Raw genomic sequence first — 18,061 nt, 5'->3', positions numbered from 1 at the left:
GGTCTCTAAACTATGGTGTACGGTCATAGACCTGCTCTATATATAAAGCGTCTTGAGATAACTTCTGTTGTGATTTGACGCTATACAAAAATAAATTGATTTGATTTGATTTGATTTGATTTGATAGTTGTAAAAATTAAAATTACAATTGTGTCCCAGTTTATTTCCTGTTGCAGTGTTCGTGAATGGCAGAATCTGACAGGAAGTAAACATGGACCCAGGCTGTTGCCTAGCCATGCATTTCCGTTGAAACAGTCTCTAGGGCATGGTGTTACTTCAGGCAGAGCCCTTGCATTAGCTGATTGGCATCAACTGCTTCAGTCTATGTTCACCATAAGCTGCTTGACTACCAGGTGACTAACAGTGTGTAGGTGACTAAAAACAGGTGTAGAACGTGACCGTTATATAACCTGACACTTGGCACTTTGTACTGATGCCAACCTCCTCCTGGTGTGCTCGGTTTTGGTTGGTAAATAACTGAGATTTAGTTCATATATGTATTATATATATATTTCTATATATGTATTATACCCCCTCAACAACATAGTCGGGGGTATATAGCGCTCATCGTGTCCGTCTGTCTGTCTGTTCGCGTGTCACACTTTCGTTTCCAGAGCAGAACTCTGAAACTATTTAACTTAGCAACTTCAAATTTGGCATGATGGTTGACAGTGTGGTCTAGTTGTGCCTTTTGGGGGTTAGAAGTACAGGGTGCCCAAAATTTCAAAAATTTTGGGCACCCTGGACTTGAGGAAGGTGAGCTAATAACGAGCTACATTGTGCTCAATAGACTAATTACGTTAGTTCCTAAAGGGCAAAACCTTTTGGCCGTACTTTAGAAGGGTCAAGCAGTGTGCGGTGGCATGTGAGCCATGCTCACTTTTGCCTTGTTAATGAAGGATTAATTAAACCAACAGAATCCTCAATGCTACTCAAATTCAGGAGCTCTCACAAAGAACAGAGCCTTTCCCACCAAATCTAAATGAATTACCATCTGCTATCAATGGTCACTTCCTCTGTTTGCTGTCCTGGTTCCACAATGGTGGAAAGAACTCCCCATTAGCATCACGACAGCAGAAATTCATCTGTTCAGACTGCACCATGGCCCATTGAAAAAAACAAAGCTTTATCTCTTGTTGTCTCTAAATGTAACACCTGAAGGAGATCAACATATTCCATGAAGTTGATGTACTTTTTGGGGCTGTACCCACATGGTTGAATGTACTTATTGAAAGTCGCTTTGGATAAAAGTGCCAGCTAAATACATGTAATGTAATGTAATGAATGAACCAAGTTGATTTCTATCAGCATGGAATGGGGTGACATAAGTAAAACTTTCGTAAGAAAAATGCTTAGTTTCAGGTTTAATTCTCAGGTTCTACTCTGTTAAACTTGTAAGATAAGACACAAAGTTGAATGATTCCTGTTGGTTCCAGGTAAAGATTTCATATATTTCAAAATATGATCCCATTTAACATATATCATTATATTTTATATTAAGATTCTTATAATTTCTGGTAGGACATAGTTGGGCCTGTGGCTCCATCTCAGATCTTTTAACCCCTTTTGTGCCTGATTCTATGGTCTTTCAGAAGGGCCCTGTTGAATTGATGATGAAGTTTGAAAGATGATACATTTTATGAATATTATCTTTAACTCATCGGTCTTCTTTCTGTTTCTCACACAGGTTCCTATGTATGACTCTACCATGGACCACATCATCTACTGCCTGCTGGTCCTGGGAGCCGCAGTGATGACCACCCATGCATGTCCCAAGTACTGTGTATGCCAGAATCTGTCTGAATCCCTGGGGACACTGTGTCCCTCCAAAGGCCTTCTTTTCGTGCCTCCGGACATTGACCGCAGCACAGTGGAGCTCCGTCTGGGAGGCAACTACATCATCCGCATTACGCAGCAGGACTTTGCCAATATGACCGATCTGGTGGACCTGACCCTCTCCAGGAACACCATCAGCTACATTCAGCCCTTCTCTTTTGGTGACTTGGAAACACTGCGATCGCTTCATGTGGACAACAACCGCTTGATGGAGCTAGGCCCTGATGACTTGCGAGGCTTGGTCAACCTGCAGCACCTCATTGTTAACAACAATCAACTGGGGCGCATCCATGACAAGGCCTTGGAGGACATGGCACCTGCCTTGGAGGATCTGGATCTGTCCTACAACAACCTGATGTCTCTGCCCTGGGACTCAGTCCGCCAGATGATAAACCTGCACCAGCTTAGTCTGGACCACAACCTATTGAACTTTATTCCAGAGGGCACCTTCACTGACCTGGAAAGGCTGGCAAGATTGGACCTGACTTCAAATCGCTTGCAGAAGCTGCCCCCAGACCCCATCTTTGCCCGTGCCCAGGACTCAATGATCCTGACTACACCTTATGCTCCCCAGCTGTCCTTAAGTCTAGGCGGGAACCCACTGCACTGCAACTGTGAGATGCTGTGGCTGCGGAGGCTTGAGAGAGACGATGACCTGGAGACCTGTGCCTCCCCTCCTGCCCTGAAGGGTCGTTACTTTTGGAATGTGAAGGAGGAGGAGTTTTTGTGTCAGCCACCTCTTATAACCCAGCACACCCACAGAATGCTGGTCTTGGAGGGCCAGACAGCCGGCCTAAGATGCGAAGCAACAGGAGACCCTTCTCCTACCATCCACTGGATCTCCCCTGATGATCGGCTGCTTGGCAACTCTTCACGGACTGCAGTGTACAGCAATGGAACCCTAAGCATCACCATCACCACCTCCAAGGACTATGGCACCTTCACCTGCATTGCTGCTAACGTGGCCGGGGAGTCCACCGCCTCCGTGGAGGTGTCCATCGTTCAGCTCCCCCACCTCAGCAATGGCACCGGGCAGCCGGCACCACCAAAGTCACGCCTTTCTGATATCACAGGGACCACCAGGATCAGCAAAGGGGCTCCAAAGAGCCAACCAGAGAGGACTGTGTCCGTCTCCGAGGTGACAGCTGTTTCAGCACTGGTCAAATGGACAGTGAGCAAATCAGCTCCCAAGGTGAAGATGTACCAGCTCCAGTACAACTGCTCTGATGATGAGGTTCTGATCTACAGGTAAACACTTGCATAAGGAATATTGAAGTGTAGCACAGCTTTTGTTAAGTGTCTTAGTAAGCTATGGCAGTATGACAGTGAGCCAGTGCTTCTCTACTGTCCTCTGTGAAGAAGGCTTACAGCCCGGACACACAGGGAATATCAGGAGCGCGTGGCGGCTGCGTTACCCGTTGTTTTTTATTTCGGCGTCCCTGTTAACAGGTTGGAGCAGCCACACTGCCATCTCAGCTGCGTCTCTTCTAGAGAATAGAGGTCTCGCTTATTTTGACGCGTGCCGCGCGCGTCTCACAGCAACAACAGACAGTGAAAGTGATCTATTGACTGTATATTGACATCATACCAGCAAGATTACTACAGTTTCATGTCTATCTGTAGAATATGTCACAGACAGAGAAGGTGACCTATTGACTGTATATTGACATCATACCTGCTACAGGGCGGCTGTGGCTCAGAGGGTAGAGCAGGTTGTCCACCAATCGGAAGGTCGGTGGTTCGATCCCCGGCTGCTCCGGGTCACATGTCGATGTGTCCTTGAGCAAGACACTTAACCCCAAATTGCTCCCGGAGGCATAGCCATCGGTGTGTGAATGAGTATTTAGATTAAATCCTGATGGGCAAAGTTGGCACCTTAGTAGCGTAGTGTATGAATGTGTGTGTGAATGGGTGAATACTGACATGTAGTGTAAAGCGCTTTGAGTGGTCGGAAGACTAGAAAAGCGCTATATAAGTCCAAGTCCATTTACCATCCATTTACATTACTAAAGTTTCGAGGTGTATATGTAGAATATGTTACGGAGGTAAAAAAAAGTAAAGATTTATTTTTAAATCAACACTTCCTGCTTTCATTTCAAAATAAAAGCCCTCACGCGTTTTTTCTGTGGACAGAATTCCTTCATTTGTTAACACAAGGCTTTTATTCTGAAATATGTGCAGGACAGTGTTCTAGAACATGCAGTGACTTGGAGAGCTCCATGAATGAATATAGTACGGAGTTTTAATTGTGGATTATTACCATTATTTACAAATTACTACACGTTTCTTAACCTTTCTCTGTCTAAAATAAATATAAATTATATTTATAATGAAATGAAATGGCCATTAAAGGGACTGTTTGTAACTTTCAGAATTGCTTGTTAACAGCGACACCTATGGCCGTCGGGCTCGCGCTTGCTCGCTATACATAGACATGAACGAGCATCGCTCAAAACAGTGAGGCGACACACGTCAGCTAAAAGCACAATATCACTCTATATTTCAGCTGCTCGGCAGTAATGTTAGCTAACCAGACGAAGGTCTCTCCATGAATCAATGCTGATCCTAGTGTTGGCTTTTCCTGCCTCAGCCTCCGAGAGAAACGTTATCGTCTCCGACCGCGGTGGGAGGGACACACCGGCACCCAGTCAGAGACGATAACATTTCTCGCCGCGGAGCCCCATCACTTCGCAAGACACGGGAAACCTCTGTTGGTCTGGAGGAGCTGCAGCAGTTATTTCTGCACAAACGTCCACTGAACATTCACTAGATAGAGCTAAGAAGTCTTCTGCAGTGTGTAGTGTGTGCGCATGCACGTGAGGTGGAGCGAGAACGCGCGCGGTGTGTGAGTGAAGGCAAGCAGGCAGAGGAACAGAGGAGCAGAGTACAGCAGAGACTCCGGCCCCGGAGACCAAAGCTACGGTCTCCCCCGCGTACTACGACCGTGGCCAACACTGTTTAACAGACGGGCTTCACTAGATACAACCAGGAGGTTTTGGTGCTTCCGTGTAGTTTGTGTTGGAGTCTGAGTCTGAATAGCGTAGCCACACGCGAGCGCGCATATGTGAGCGTGCGAGCGCCCGGTTAGATTTATACGTGTAAGACGTCACAAACAGTCCCTTTAAAAGGCAAATTCTATGTAGAAAGAAAGGGCTGACAGCAGCAGCAGAAATGCAGCAGACACGCAGACACGCCATGCAATAGAAGAGCTACTGGAGCTCAAACTGCTGAACAAGTTAATGCTGGTTCTGATAGAAAGGTGTCAGAACACACAGTGAGGAGCAGTCTGTTGCGTATGGGGACCGGTCAGGGTGCCCATGCTCGTCTAATGTTATGGCTGATCGGTGTATATATAAATACATATATATGTATATATATATATATGTATACAGACGTAGGCAAAGTTGTTGGTAACGTTCCGTTAAAGAGAGAAAAACCCACAATGGTCACTGAAATAACTTGAAACTGACAAAAGTAATAATAAATAAAAATTTACTGAAAATGAACTAATGAAAATCAGATATTGTTTTTGAATTGTGGTTCAACAGAATCATTTTAAAAAACAAACTAATGAAACTGGCCAGGACAAAAATGATGGTACTCCTAGAAAAGATGTAAAATAATGTGACCATAGGGACATATTAAACTAAGGTGTGTCCTGTAATTAGCATCACAGGTATCTTCAAACTTGTAATCAGTCAGTCTGCCTATTTAAATAGTGAAAAGTAGTCACTGTGCTGTTTGGCATCATGGTGTGTACCACACTGAACATGGACCACAGAAAGCTAAGGAGAGAGTTGTCTCAGGAGATCAGAAAGAACATTATAGACCTTCATGTTAAAGGTAAAGGCTATAAGACCATCTCCAAGCAGCTTGACGTTCCTGTGACTACAGCTGCACATATTATTCAGAAGTTTAAGGTCCATGGGACTGTAGCCTACCTCCCTGGACGTGGCCGCAAGGGGAAAATTGATGACGGATAATACGAATGGTAACCAAAGAGCCCAGAACAACTTCCAAAAGAGATTAGAGGTGAACTCCAAGGTCAAGGTACATCAGTGTCAGATCGCACCATCCGTCACTGTTTGAGCCAAAGTGGACTTAATGGAAGACGACCCAGGAGGACACCAAATCATAAAAAAGCGAGACTGGAATTTGCCAAAATGCATATTGACAAGCCACAAAGCTTCTGGGAGAATGTCCTTTGGACAGATGAGACAAAACTGGAGCTTTTTGGCAAGTTACATCAGCTCTATGGTCACAGACGCAAAAATGAAGCATCCAAAGAAAAGAACACTGTACACCATGTGAAACATGGAGGAGGCTCGGTTATGTTATGGTGCTGCTTTGTTGCATCTGGCACAGGGTGTCTTGAATCTGTGCAGGGTGCAATGAAATCTCAAGACTATCAAGGCATTCTGGAGCGAAATGTGCTGCCCAGTGTCAGAAAGCTTGGTCTCAGTTGCAGGTCATGGGTCCTCAAACAGGATAATGACCCAAAACACAGCTAAAAACACCCAAGAATGGCTAAGAACAAAACATTGGACTATTCTGAAGTGGCCTTCTATGAGCCCTGATCTAAATCCTATTGAACATCTGTGGAAGGAGCTGAAACATGCTGTCTGGAGGAGGCACCCTTCAAACCTGAGACAGCTGGAGCAGTTTGCTCACGAGGAGTGGGCCAACATACCTGTCGACAGGTGCAGAAGTCTCATTGAGAGTTACAGAAATCACTTGATTGCAGTGATTGCCTCAAAAGGTTGTGCAACAAAATATTAAGTTAATGTTACCATCATTTTTGTCTAGGCCAGTTTCATTAGTTTGTTTTTTAAAATGATTCTGCTGAACCATAATTCAAAAACAATATCTGATTTTCATTAGTTAATTTTCAGTGAATTTTTATTTATTATTACTTTTGTCAGTTTCAAGTTATTTCAGTGACCATTGTGGGTTTTTCTCTCTTTAACGGAACGTTACCAACAACTTTGCCTACGTCTGTATATATATATATACATATATATGAGTATGTGATAATTTATAAATCCCAAAATAGCCCATGATATAAGGAATAATCTCACAACATTATTCATTATTCATATTAACGCTGTATGTTGTGTGTAGATGTGTGTGTGTGTGCGTGTGTGTGTGTGTGTGTGTGTGTGTGTGTGTGTGTGTGTGTGTGTGTGTGTGTGTGTGTGTGCGTGTGTGTTTGCGTGTGTGTGTGTGTGTGTGTGTGTGTGTGTGTGTGTGTGTGTGTGTGTACAGTAGAGCGGCAGAGGCACCGTCCCAGACATGAAATGGGGGAGATGGCCACAGACAGAGAGAAGAACATGTCAGCCTGCTGCTCCACAAGTGGCCAAAAATTCAGTTTATTTAGCTTGATGCTGATAATTTGTTCAGTTTCACCTCAAATTGAAAGAGCTTTTGTTCAGCAGGAAGACTTCTCTGGAAGCTGTGTGAAGTTGCTTTCTATCTTATATGAAATCTCAGCACCCTTGTGCAATTTGGAAATTACAGTTGTCATTATAGCAGTGTCTATATTTTTCAATATTTGTTCAACACTAAGTACATTGTCATTACTGAGAGACGAGGAGGGAATGGCATAGAGGGAAAAAGTCATGTCATCTGAATGAGAGGCTCCGCAAGAAAACAAAGCATCTGGTCTTAAACAAAGACGGAGGCATTTAGCAGTTACACATTGAACAATGTGTATTTACAGGCTGCAGTGTTCACACAGAGATTCACATAAGACTTCCCAGTGTATTCTAGTTTCTATCATGTTTTACAGGGATGTTGGCTCCATATACAGTATATATGTATATGCTGTTGTTAACAACAGTAAAAACAACTCTTCATCACCTTTCCATCATCTGATGTCTCCCTCACTAAGCACAGAGCAGTGGTATACTGGGGTCGATTATGCTCAGCAGTCCAGAACCAGCAGGGCACTTTCTAAGCTCAGGAGGCCGGGGTTTCTGTCAATCCAGCAGCATTTGATGGGGATGAAACTCTAGTGAGGCTTGCATTCCACCACTAATGCCTCTAAAACGAATGTGAAACAGACAGAAAAAAAATCCAATTACTTAATGCCATATAAATCTCTTCTCAAAACTGTGGAAAGCAAGATATTTAGAGCTGTAGCCTCAGGGTTGTGGCCACCTACAATATTTTCTTTCATCCTTTCCTTCCGTCCTCTTTGTAAACATATAGTACAACTCTAGTAATCTAATGTATTAAATCTATTCAGCATTCATAATTATTATGTTCTTGCATGAACCTTTTCATTTGAAAGTCAACATTATGAATATAAATGTGTAGAACGATTATATAATCTAATACACACTATTTAAATAGCATACATATGTACCAAGCCACACAAGATGAATGGAAACGACAGCTGTAGCCTAAGGACCTAATTTCATTGATTTATTTACACAACCAAGCACTAGAAGCATGTTTGACACATTGCAGAAATGTAGAGCAGCAATAATTGACAATTATAATGTTGAGCTTGATGATAAAAGATACAGTAATATCACACACCTAACACATGAGCCATGCAGCACAGAGCTGTAACACACAACTATAGAAGCTCATACCACATTGTTCAATAAAGTTAAGTAAAGTAGGCTACTAGTAAATACGGCATACATACCCATGCAAATCTGACCATCTGGAATTGGCCAAAGGACATGGGACAAGTTAGCAGAACATTAGCCAATAATGACAACAATAATAATAAAATTAGCAATTCACTTTGTAGCTTAAAAATGTTCACGTCTGACTTTTCAAAACAGGTCTTGAGATGTTGTGTGAAGGTACGGTGGTCGGCACAGTTTCTTATTTCAGTTGGTAAGGTGTTCCACCGGCTGGGAAGCTCTTACAGAAAACAAGTGATAAGTGTACACTATAATTAGAATATTTTCCAACAGGGAACTGAACTGAATGTGAAACTTTTCTAAAGTGTTGTTTTCATCTGAGCCTGCTGGCTTTGGAGAGAGAAAAGATGAGTTTCACTTTCAGTTCAGTTCCCCGTTGGAATGGAGAAGGAAAGGGCTGAAAACATTCTAAATTATAAAGAAGACCAATGATAAAGACAGCTTGAGAGAAAAGTTCAAAGCCTCAACTTTCACACAATCACTGAGTAAAGTGATGTTACATTGTCAAAAATGTATTCTACCTTTGGAAATGGGATTTCAAGAACAAGCATACTAACATCTTAAACCCAACCAAACCTTAACCATAGGGATGGCAGATCAGTAAACACCCATACTAATCATTTTTGTAAAGGTCATTTGTAATGGTTTTGGTGGGCACAATGGGTGCAATATGAAATGCAATGAAAAGGCTAAATAGAAAAAAGTTAACACACTAATCCAATCAGGACGTGCCTACCGAATAGGTGCGTCACCACAGTAAGGCGTCCAGCACTCTCTTGCATCCTTTTGTCTTCAGCAATTGGTGAATATTTGAATATGAGCTTAGTTGTAGCTGCATATGATCAGTAGAAAAGTGAAATAAGTTTTGTGTGTGGATGAGTCTGCTGAACATGACGTGAATTTGAATATGAGACAGATAAGAGCTGAACCAACAAGTCCTTAATGCCGACCCAGGCTGATCAATTAAGATGCTCTCAGACCTGCACCCAATGTAGAGGCATTGAACTAGAGCTTTCATGCCGCCATGAGAATGTGCTTTTCTACCTTAATAAGGGCAGTCTCTGTTGTGTACATTGTCACAGAAGTCTAGTTTTCTCTCAGAACACTTGAATTACAATATGCTGAAAGGTTATTATGGGATTTTTTCCCAATGATGCCAAAAATATACTGCCTACTGAAGCTTTAAGTCGTTACGTCTCTCGTCTGATCTCCAGCGCACAGCTGATAGGTGGCTATAAGTAAATAAAAGGACCTTCTTATGTTGTTGGTTTCTTATTCTGTCGATATGAAGACACAACAAGGTCGATATTATTCATCATTACAATAAATTATTAGTTCTGCGTTATAATAAAAATATAGGTGCATGTCTAGATGTGTGTTCAGGCCTGGAGTGATTTGTCTTAAATCTAAATGAGTATGATGTTTCAGACAGTAACAAGTTTTTGGAATGTGTTGTGAAATATGTCGGACTAAGAAAAATTAAAACACACTATGGTAACTAGAATGGCACTCGGGGAGCGCAGATTCCCCCCCCCCCCCTCCGTGCAGCTTGCACCATCATCCACGTGTATTTGTGTTTATGTTGAGATCAGCTGTACGTAGCGAAGCAGCGTAAATCACTTCATTTGAAGTGGACAGAAACTAAATAAAACTCACCTAAAGCGTCGTCACGGCAACACTCCAGCACCTGGTGGTGGTACAGGATCCACCGTCAGTCAGTCAGTTAGAGATAACGTGTGTGTGCCAGCTGTTCGTCTGGTGCAGAACTACAGAAACATTACAATATCCAGAAGAATTCAAAACCTGAAAATGAGGGTAAAATGTTGTTAATAACTATTAAATATAAATGATCCTGGCCATTAAAATTTAATCAAAAAGCATGAATGTGGCGCAGCATTTAGTATGACATCATTACATGGAATATAACTCTCTCTCAGAGAGCTCTGACTGACCTCCAGCGTCCCTGGCTCCTCCGTTACACAAATGTATGCCAGGACTGAAAGGAAGCTCCCGAGGCCACCATTAGTGCATATTAGCTGAGCTGAAAAGCCTGTCGGCTTAATGGCTCCTATACTGGAAAACATACTGTAGTGTATTGATCACAGCTCAGACAACAACGGGAACATACCAGTTCATTCTGAAATGTCAAGCTTCCACCAGGAGCAGAGAAATGTCAAAGGAAATGATCATGTGTGCATTTCTTCAGCAGGCAGCGAGAAATGTAGTGTCTCATGTCTCAATAGTGGCCGTGGTAGAAAAAGACAGTGGATGTAAACTATGGTTATCAGCTATCTTCCTTCATCAGAGCGCTTCAATTTGAAGTGACCAAACTGTTAAATCCTCTAAAGATGAACTCTCAGGTCCTTTAAAAAGAGATATAAAAGTTCACAACATATATTTAAAAAACTTGCCCTTCATACAATTCCTTACTTGTTTTCTGTCATTCAGAACATATTGAGAACACAAATACATCCCCAGATCCATACCGGCTCCCTGCGATGCTAGCTTCATGTCTACATGAGCTATGCTGTTATCAGAGTCATCTCAAGCCAAGTAACACAATCCACGGGCCGAAGTCGGTACCATTTTCAGCACAACTTCCTCTTCCTAATGCATTCATCCATTACAGTTAGATGGAGGATGGAGGGGATGTTTTATTGCAACCAGGAGATATTCCAGGGTATAGGCACAGACACAGAACAATGTCACGGCCCATTTAATCCTCTACAACACAGCTGCAGTCAGAGTCTGAGAGTGAGGAGCAGCCAGTGAGAAGCCATTAGGGATTTTGCTTATATAAGCATAATCAAATTTCCCAGCAGCACCGATGAATCGATGGAGCAGGAGACCATTTGGCCTGACCTGGTCCGCATCTGTCCAGAGAGTAGGCCTTTAGATCAGTAGAGATAATGAATGATGCTTCATTCTTTCCAACATGAAACAGTGGTTGAGGACAGGAGTCGTGATTTATTTGTTTTGTCAGCTCTTTCTTTGAACTGAGAAAATAGAATATTCAAACTGTAACTGACACATTTTGTGCAAAGCTGAAATAAGCGTAACCAGGAGCTCCTCTCCTTCTCCCCTGCTCTCGCTCTGACTAATGCTATGGCCTCACGCCATCATCTGGAGCTAAGCAGACCACTCCACAAATTGCCTTTTGCAGCCTGAAGGGGCAGGAAAAAACTTTTATCTCCCCATGATAAGCACGGCCATACGTTTCTCTGGACTCGGGCTATATTCCTATGAATTAAAATGAATTAGTCTACACAGACAACCTGAAATCAATTAGACCCAGACACAGGAGCAAGCAGCGCACAGCGGAAGCACCACTAGGCTAAAGAATGTCTCTCCCCATCCCAGGCAGCCAATTATAATAGTGTAATGAAGTGTAGCACAAGTTGGAGAAGTGGAACTTTTTTTATTGGGAAGCAGCTTCTTTTGTTTGAGCTGTGATGACTAATTGGGATAAGGCAAACACTGAGGTTGGACTCATCTAGGATCCTTGTTGCATGTCAGATAACGTCCTGTTGGTGAAGAATGGGAGATGAATTGACCACAATGAGCAAACGGACGTAGGGTCCAACCGGCAGCTCACATCACATGAATACAGAAGCCCTGAAAGGTGATGATCCATTTTCTGAGTCTGACCTAAGTTGTATTCTCTCCTGTGTTCATGACTTAAGAACAGGTGAAAAAAATGTTTCGCTAAGATCATTTTTCTAAGTTACTTTATTTCCATCTGTGAAAACTGGTAAAAGAAATCAGGCTCAGTTTTATAAGTTACTTTTTTTCATCTTTCTTTTGGCTAGAAATGTATTTTAATCTGAAGACATGACAGTAACATTACAGAACCTCCTAACAGGCAATATATGTACCTTGTGTTTAGAGTGCATGGAGAAAATAAAACTCACCTGCCATGACTACGAAGCAGGATTTGTGGTTAGCGAGGTAACTTCAGGTTTAACCTTCAGGGTTTTCAGTCCTACGACGGCGGATCACTTCTTACTGTTGTAAGCCTGTTTATATGTGTCGCTACAAACTGAATTTGAATCACATCATTTGAATTTGTACTGTTTAACTTGAATAACTGCATTGAAAAACTGAATCTGAATAGCATAATTTGAATTTATTAGTTTGAAACTAAATTTGAATAAAGTTGAAACTGAATGTAATATTATCTGATACTGTATTTGATCCTCACTGAAACTGTTCAACTCTTTATACTTCCACATTGAGTTCTCACTGAGTTCTTCAGTTCTTGTAATTCAATTTCTGTTTACTGAGACACATTCGGTCGTCAAGGAAGAGCAATCGAGTGCAGATTGACAGAACTCTGGACCGTGTAGCCCGTTTACCTGTTCATAGTTAGTTTGTTGATTAAATCCTGAATCCAAGGTGAAATATGACAGCTGCAGTAGCTTGGAAAATAGCAATATGAGGCACTGAATTTGATGAATTTACTGTTTATCAGACCACAAATAAGTCAAGAATTAGCAAACTACAGCACCCCTCTCTAACGTGACCTCACTGCCCACTGCTGGAGACCGGGAGTAGTGTAGTGAAGCTTCATTTTATGCAGAGTAACTGGTAGCTTAGCTCACTACAGTAGCTTGTCCAACACTGTTAAAGAGACGGACGCTAAAACGGAGCGTTTCAGACAGACAGTGAATACAGGTAGAGTCAGACAGACAGGATGAAGAAACATTAAAGCATGTCAACATGCTCTAGTAGAAACACAAAATACAAGGATGAACCTGAATATGAGCACGATATGTCCCCTTCCAAATGACCCATATTAGTGGTTTCTAACCTGATCAATAGGGCTACACTGGGCCTCTAAGTGGGTTAATATGCCCCTGCCCTAGTTTAAAAAAATATAGACATAATGAGCCCTATTATAAGCCAATAGGAAAGGGACACCACATCATCAACAATTTATAATCAAGGTAGATTTTCAGATATAAAGCTGGAAAATTGACAAATGTGCAGAATTCTCCCAGAGAGATAAGATTATGATTTACTCAGCCTAACATCCCTCTACATTCCTATCATCATAATACTCTGACATAACGTGCATGTTCCATTCATGGTTTTACCCAGAGCCAGGTTCATGACTGATGTGAATCCCTGAAGGAGAGCTGGGTCTGGACATGAATGAGTAATAGCATGTAAACAGCAGGTGTGAGTGTAACTGAACCAGAGCAGCTCACCTCCGGCACCTCCAGGCAAAATGTGCTTCACTCTTCAGTCTTCTTTGCCTTTCCTGTGTTTTCTACTCACTTATTTATCACTACTCTGGAGCTCAAATATCAAATGGACCCTCGGTTCAATGCAGCAAGACAGATGGCTCTGAGAGATAAAGATAATTACTGTTGGCTGTCTGTTAAAGTAGCAACCGCAGAGACTTACTGTAGCAGTGGAGAGGAACTCCAGGGAATGCAAATGGAAATCCTGGCTCTGCCATAATGAAACAGTGCACAGTGAGTAGACCTCCTGCAGATGTTGGTTAAGTCTCCATGTGCTGAAATGACATATGTACCCTGTTCAGATGCTGATGGCTCAATCATTTATAGCAGTTAGGTATCATCCCTCTGCCAGCCTCTGTGTCTTTAAGAGAGATAACAGCCCAGGTTATTAGAGGAGGAAGACCTCTTTATCTTCATACAGTAATTCATTGTTTCTCCTGTCTTTGTTCAGGATGATCCCGGCCTCCAGCAAAGCTTTCTTGGTGACGAATCTGGTTTCGGGGACCCGCTACGATCTGTGTGTGCTGGCCGCATGGGACGACTCCGCCACCACGCTCACGGCCACCAACGTCGTGGGCTGCACCCATTTCTTCACCCAGGACGACTACCCTCAGTGCCAGTCTCTGCCCAGCCAGCTGCTGGGTGGCACCATGATCCTGGTGGTGGGGGGCATCATCGTAGCCACGCTGCTCGTGTTCATCCTCATCCTCATGCTGCGCTACAAAGCTGCAGATACTGAACCCCCGATGGGCAAACTGACCAGTGTCAGTGACACATACTCTCAGACCAACGGGGGTAGACTCGGGCCAAATGGACTTTTTATGCCCCAGTCTCAGCCTCAGCCGGAGCCAAAGGTCAAGGCCAAAGTGACTCTGCAGGACGAGGTGGTGGAGTTCAAGTGTGGCTCCCTCCAAAGCAGCCTCACCTCTTCTTCCTCATCCTCAGGCTCCATGGGGGGGGGCTCATACAGCCCCAACAGCACACTTGCCAACATTTTGAGGTCAGCTCCCTCCAAGCCCCGGTCCAACCTGGACCACCTGATCGGGGCTTTCACTTTGCTGGAGCTGCGGGGGTTACAGGGCCGTGACCCGGGAGCCTCCGGTAGCACCGCCACGGCAGCAGGGAAGCCCCACACAGACAGGGAGCCGCTGCTGGGCCGGACGCTGGACTCCAGCCTCAGCCGGCTCCTCATGCTACCTCTGGACTCCAAGCCGAAGAGGAGCCAGTCCTTCGACATGGGAGACATAACGGTCGCCGGGGCCGCTCAACTGTGCAACAAATCACGCAGGACCAGCAGTATCTGGACTAAGAGGAGCCTGTCTGTGAACGGCATGCTGCTGCAGTGCGAGGAGGAGGGGGACACGGGGGGGAGCAAGGGGACAATAGACAGCGCTGACTGGGTGATGGAGAGTACTGTCTAGGAAAGATGGAGGACCGTCACACTGTCAAACACTGCACACATTGACGGTCAACAGCCATGCCAAGACAGACCCGCTGGTCTAAGAGCCTTCGTCCTGCATGAAGCACACTCATCTTCCTCCCCTCCACTCCACTGCTCAGACTCAGGTGGGACAGGTCTTCACTGTCAGAGACAATCACAAACTTTAGAAATGAGACCTCTGAATAGTTCTGCCTCACTCTTTGTTCAGAGATGGATTCAAACGGTCGGTCGGCCACTAAGAGCTGAAGGGAAATGACTACTATAGAAATATGTGATCATGCCCATGGACTGCTATTATACTGTATACATTTAAAGTATGTATTGAAATTAAAGTTTTATATTTTTTATTTTGCTGGTCAAACACAAATGATCCATTACTGGTCTCTGCCTTTTACACAAGAGAAGGACGTGACCAGTGGTTACAATATCAAATCTTCTACTGTAAATTCATCCTCATGTCAGTTACCTAACCATGTGTTAGGTGTAGTAACGATGTAGTTTAACCTCTTTTGATGGAATGGTGCAGTATATATATATATATACAGTATATATATATATATATATATATATATATATATATATATATATATATATATATATACGTAGATGTGATGCTTTGATTCATGAAGATTTTAAGAAAAAGATTTATTGATAAAGCTGTATGTGAATATATTTACTTTATATACAGAGTATATATTTGAGGATTCATTCATCAGATTTTATGTGACTGCATAGATTATAAAACCCACTATCTCCTAAACTATGGCTGTACTGTATGAGAAGACTAGACTCCGTTAACTGTTCCAAAAAATGCCAAAATGTTGAAGCGTAAAAGTGGTGCAATGGGAAGGATGTTCCAAGACTATTCGGCCTGTTAATTTAGTGTACATTCGTTAGGTCTAAAAGCAAAATCAATGTTTTTTTATGGGTTTTATTGTTATTAATTCAAAAGTTATTTTTTAAAAGATGTACCCCTGTTTTGTTACATATTAATGGCCCACAATTCACTGAAAATATACACATTCAGGGCAATGTTGGCCTGAAAAGCAGAATTTCCCTTCACACACTATCTTCTGTTTATTGTTCAGCATCTTTAGAAGATACAGAACCAGTCACTGAGTCTCTCAAGTTCCCTACCAAGGTTTCAGAAAGTCCCAGAATCCATCTGGAGGAGATATAGGTTTACTCCGGGTTTAATAAGTCAAAGATCATTGTCCAGAAGGTTTCTGTTAAACAACAGGAAGCTGTTTGTTTTTATCGTCTGGTGTTGCATGTTTCTGCCGACCCGACCCAGAGACAGCTCAGTCCAGTGTATACACCCATGCTGTCATTTCTCACCTGTTGTCTCAATGACCTTTTTATGTGATATTCCTGATATGACTGCGTGTGTACAGTGGCTCTACAGTATATATTGGATTATTTTGTACCATACTCCAGTTGGAACATGTGTGACAGATGAGGAGGGAGGAGCAGCTGTGTCACATCTTACCTGGAGCTGGAACAGATGTTTGTGTGGTCAAATTTGTTGTTTTTGCTACTAAGATAAAACTAAACATCTCCTGAGACAGCTGTGTGATGTTTCCTCTATCTATCTAACCTCTATCAGCAGCTGGGTTATATGAAACAGTATACACTGATCAGCCATAACATTCACACCACTAACAGGTGAAGTGAATAATATGGATTATCTGGTTACCATGGCACCTGGCAGTGGGGGGGATATATTAGACAGCAAGTGAACATTTTGAACTTTGAACTTTGTGTTGGAAGCAGAAAAAATGGGCCAGCGTAAGAATGTGAGTGACTTTGACGAGGGCCAGATAGTGCAGGCTAGACGACCGGGTCAGAGCATCTCCAGAACTGCAGCTCTTGTGGGATGTTCCCAGTCTGCAGTGGTCAGGACCTACCAAAAGTGGTCCAAGGAAGTAGAACCGGTGAACCGGTGCCAGGGTCAGACCCGAGGCTCATTGATGCACGTGGGGAGCGAAGGCTGGCCCGTGTTGTCTGATCCAATAGAAGAGCTACTGGAGCTCAAACTGCTGAACAAGTTAATGCTGGTTCTGATAGAAAGGTGTCAGAACACACTGTGAGGAGCAGTTTGTTGCGTATGGGGACCGGTCAGGGTGCCCATGCCGACCTGATGTTATGGCTAATCGGTCTACATGTATTTATATATATATATATATAGACAGAGAGAGAGAGAGAGAGAGAGAGAGAGAGAGAGAGATCTATATATATATACTGAAAATTACACAAACTATATCATAAAAATCAACGTGAGACACACGATAGAAGTGCAATATAAAAAGGTGATGAAAGTTGCCAATATAAATCCATATGAATTTAAACATTATGGTAAAGTGTATCCATTCATTTGATAAATTCATAGGTGATCGGATAAAATTATGTTTACATTTGCGGTTTAACAACACAACCTAAATGCTCACCACAGTTTACGGGACAATCTGAGCATCACCGTGCGTGCACTCTCTTGCACACTCATCGATGAAGGATCCTCCGTTATACTCAACACTGGAGTGAAATGTACAGATCACTAGTTAGTCCATGAGCCAGGGGGTTGGCCGTGCCACTTTGGAGGGACCAGGTCTCATGGTGATTTTTTTAAAGGTCTGTGTCCCTAGTGTTGGAAAATGCATGATAGCATTGCAGCAGTGGTAGCTTTCCATGTGCTATCACTCCTTTTTTCATCCCTCCATCATTAAAGTTTTCATTTATATTCCATTAACAACTGCCCCAATAACAGAATCCAATGGAAAGTTCTGAAGATTCTATCAAATACAAACTGCACAAAGTTACATTTATTCTGATAAGAAATGTTGTTATTGTTGGTAGTCATGTAATATATCATTTTAAAGCTC

The 18,061-nt window shown here is 42.9% G+C and overlaps 1 protein-coding gene across 2 annotated transcripts in view; it reads left to right on the top strand.

Annotated features, from left to right (window-relative positions):
* Positions 1-16,745, top strand: part of lrfn2b (leucine rich repeat and fibronectin type III domain containing 2b) — a 235,658-nt gene extending 218,913 nt beyond the window's left edge. For both annotated transcript variants that reach the window (XM_074615454.1, XM_074615453.1), the window contains 2 exons: positions 1,688-3,084; positions 14,193-16,745. In XM_074615454.1, the coding sequence (XP_074471555.1) occupies positions 1,694-3,084; positions 14,193-15,162 (2,361 nt within the window). In that variant the 5' untranslated portion in view covers positions 1,688-1,693 and the 3' untranslated portion in view covers positions 15,163-16,745. The remainder of the gene's footprint in view (positions 1-1,687; positions 3,085-14,192) is intronic.
* The last annotated feature ends 1,316 nt before the right edge of the window (positions 16,746-18,061 follow it).

This window comes from Sebastes fasciatus, chromosome 18 (assembly GCF_043250625.1).
Source record: "Sebastes fasciatus isolate fSebFas1 chromosome 18, fSebFas1.pri, whole genome shotgun sequence".
Classification (NCBI taxonomy): Eukaryota; Metazoa; Chordata; class Actinopteri; order Perciformes; family Sebastidae; genus Sebastes; species Sebastes fasciatus.
The sequence above is the reverse complement of the archived record's forward strand: the minus strand, read 5'-3'. Positions and strand labels throughout refer to the sequence as shown.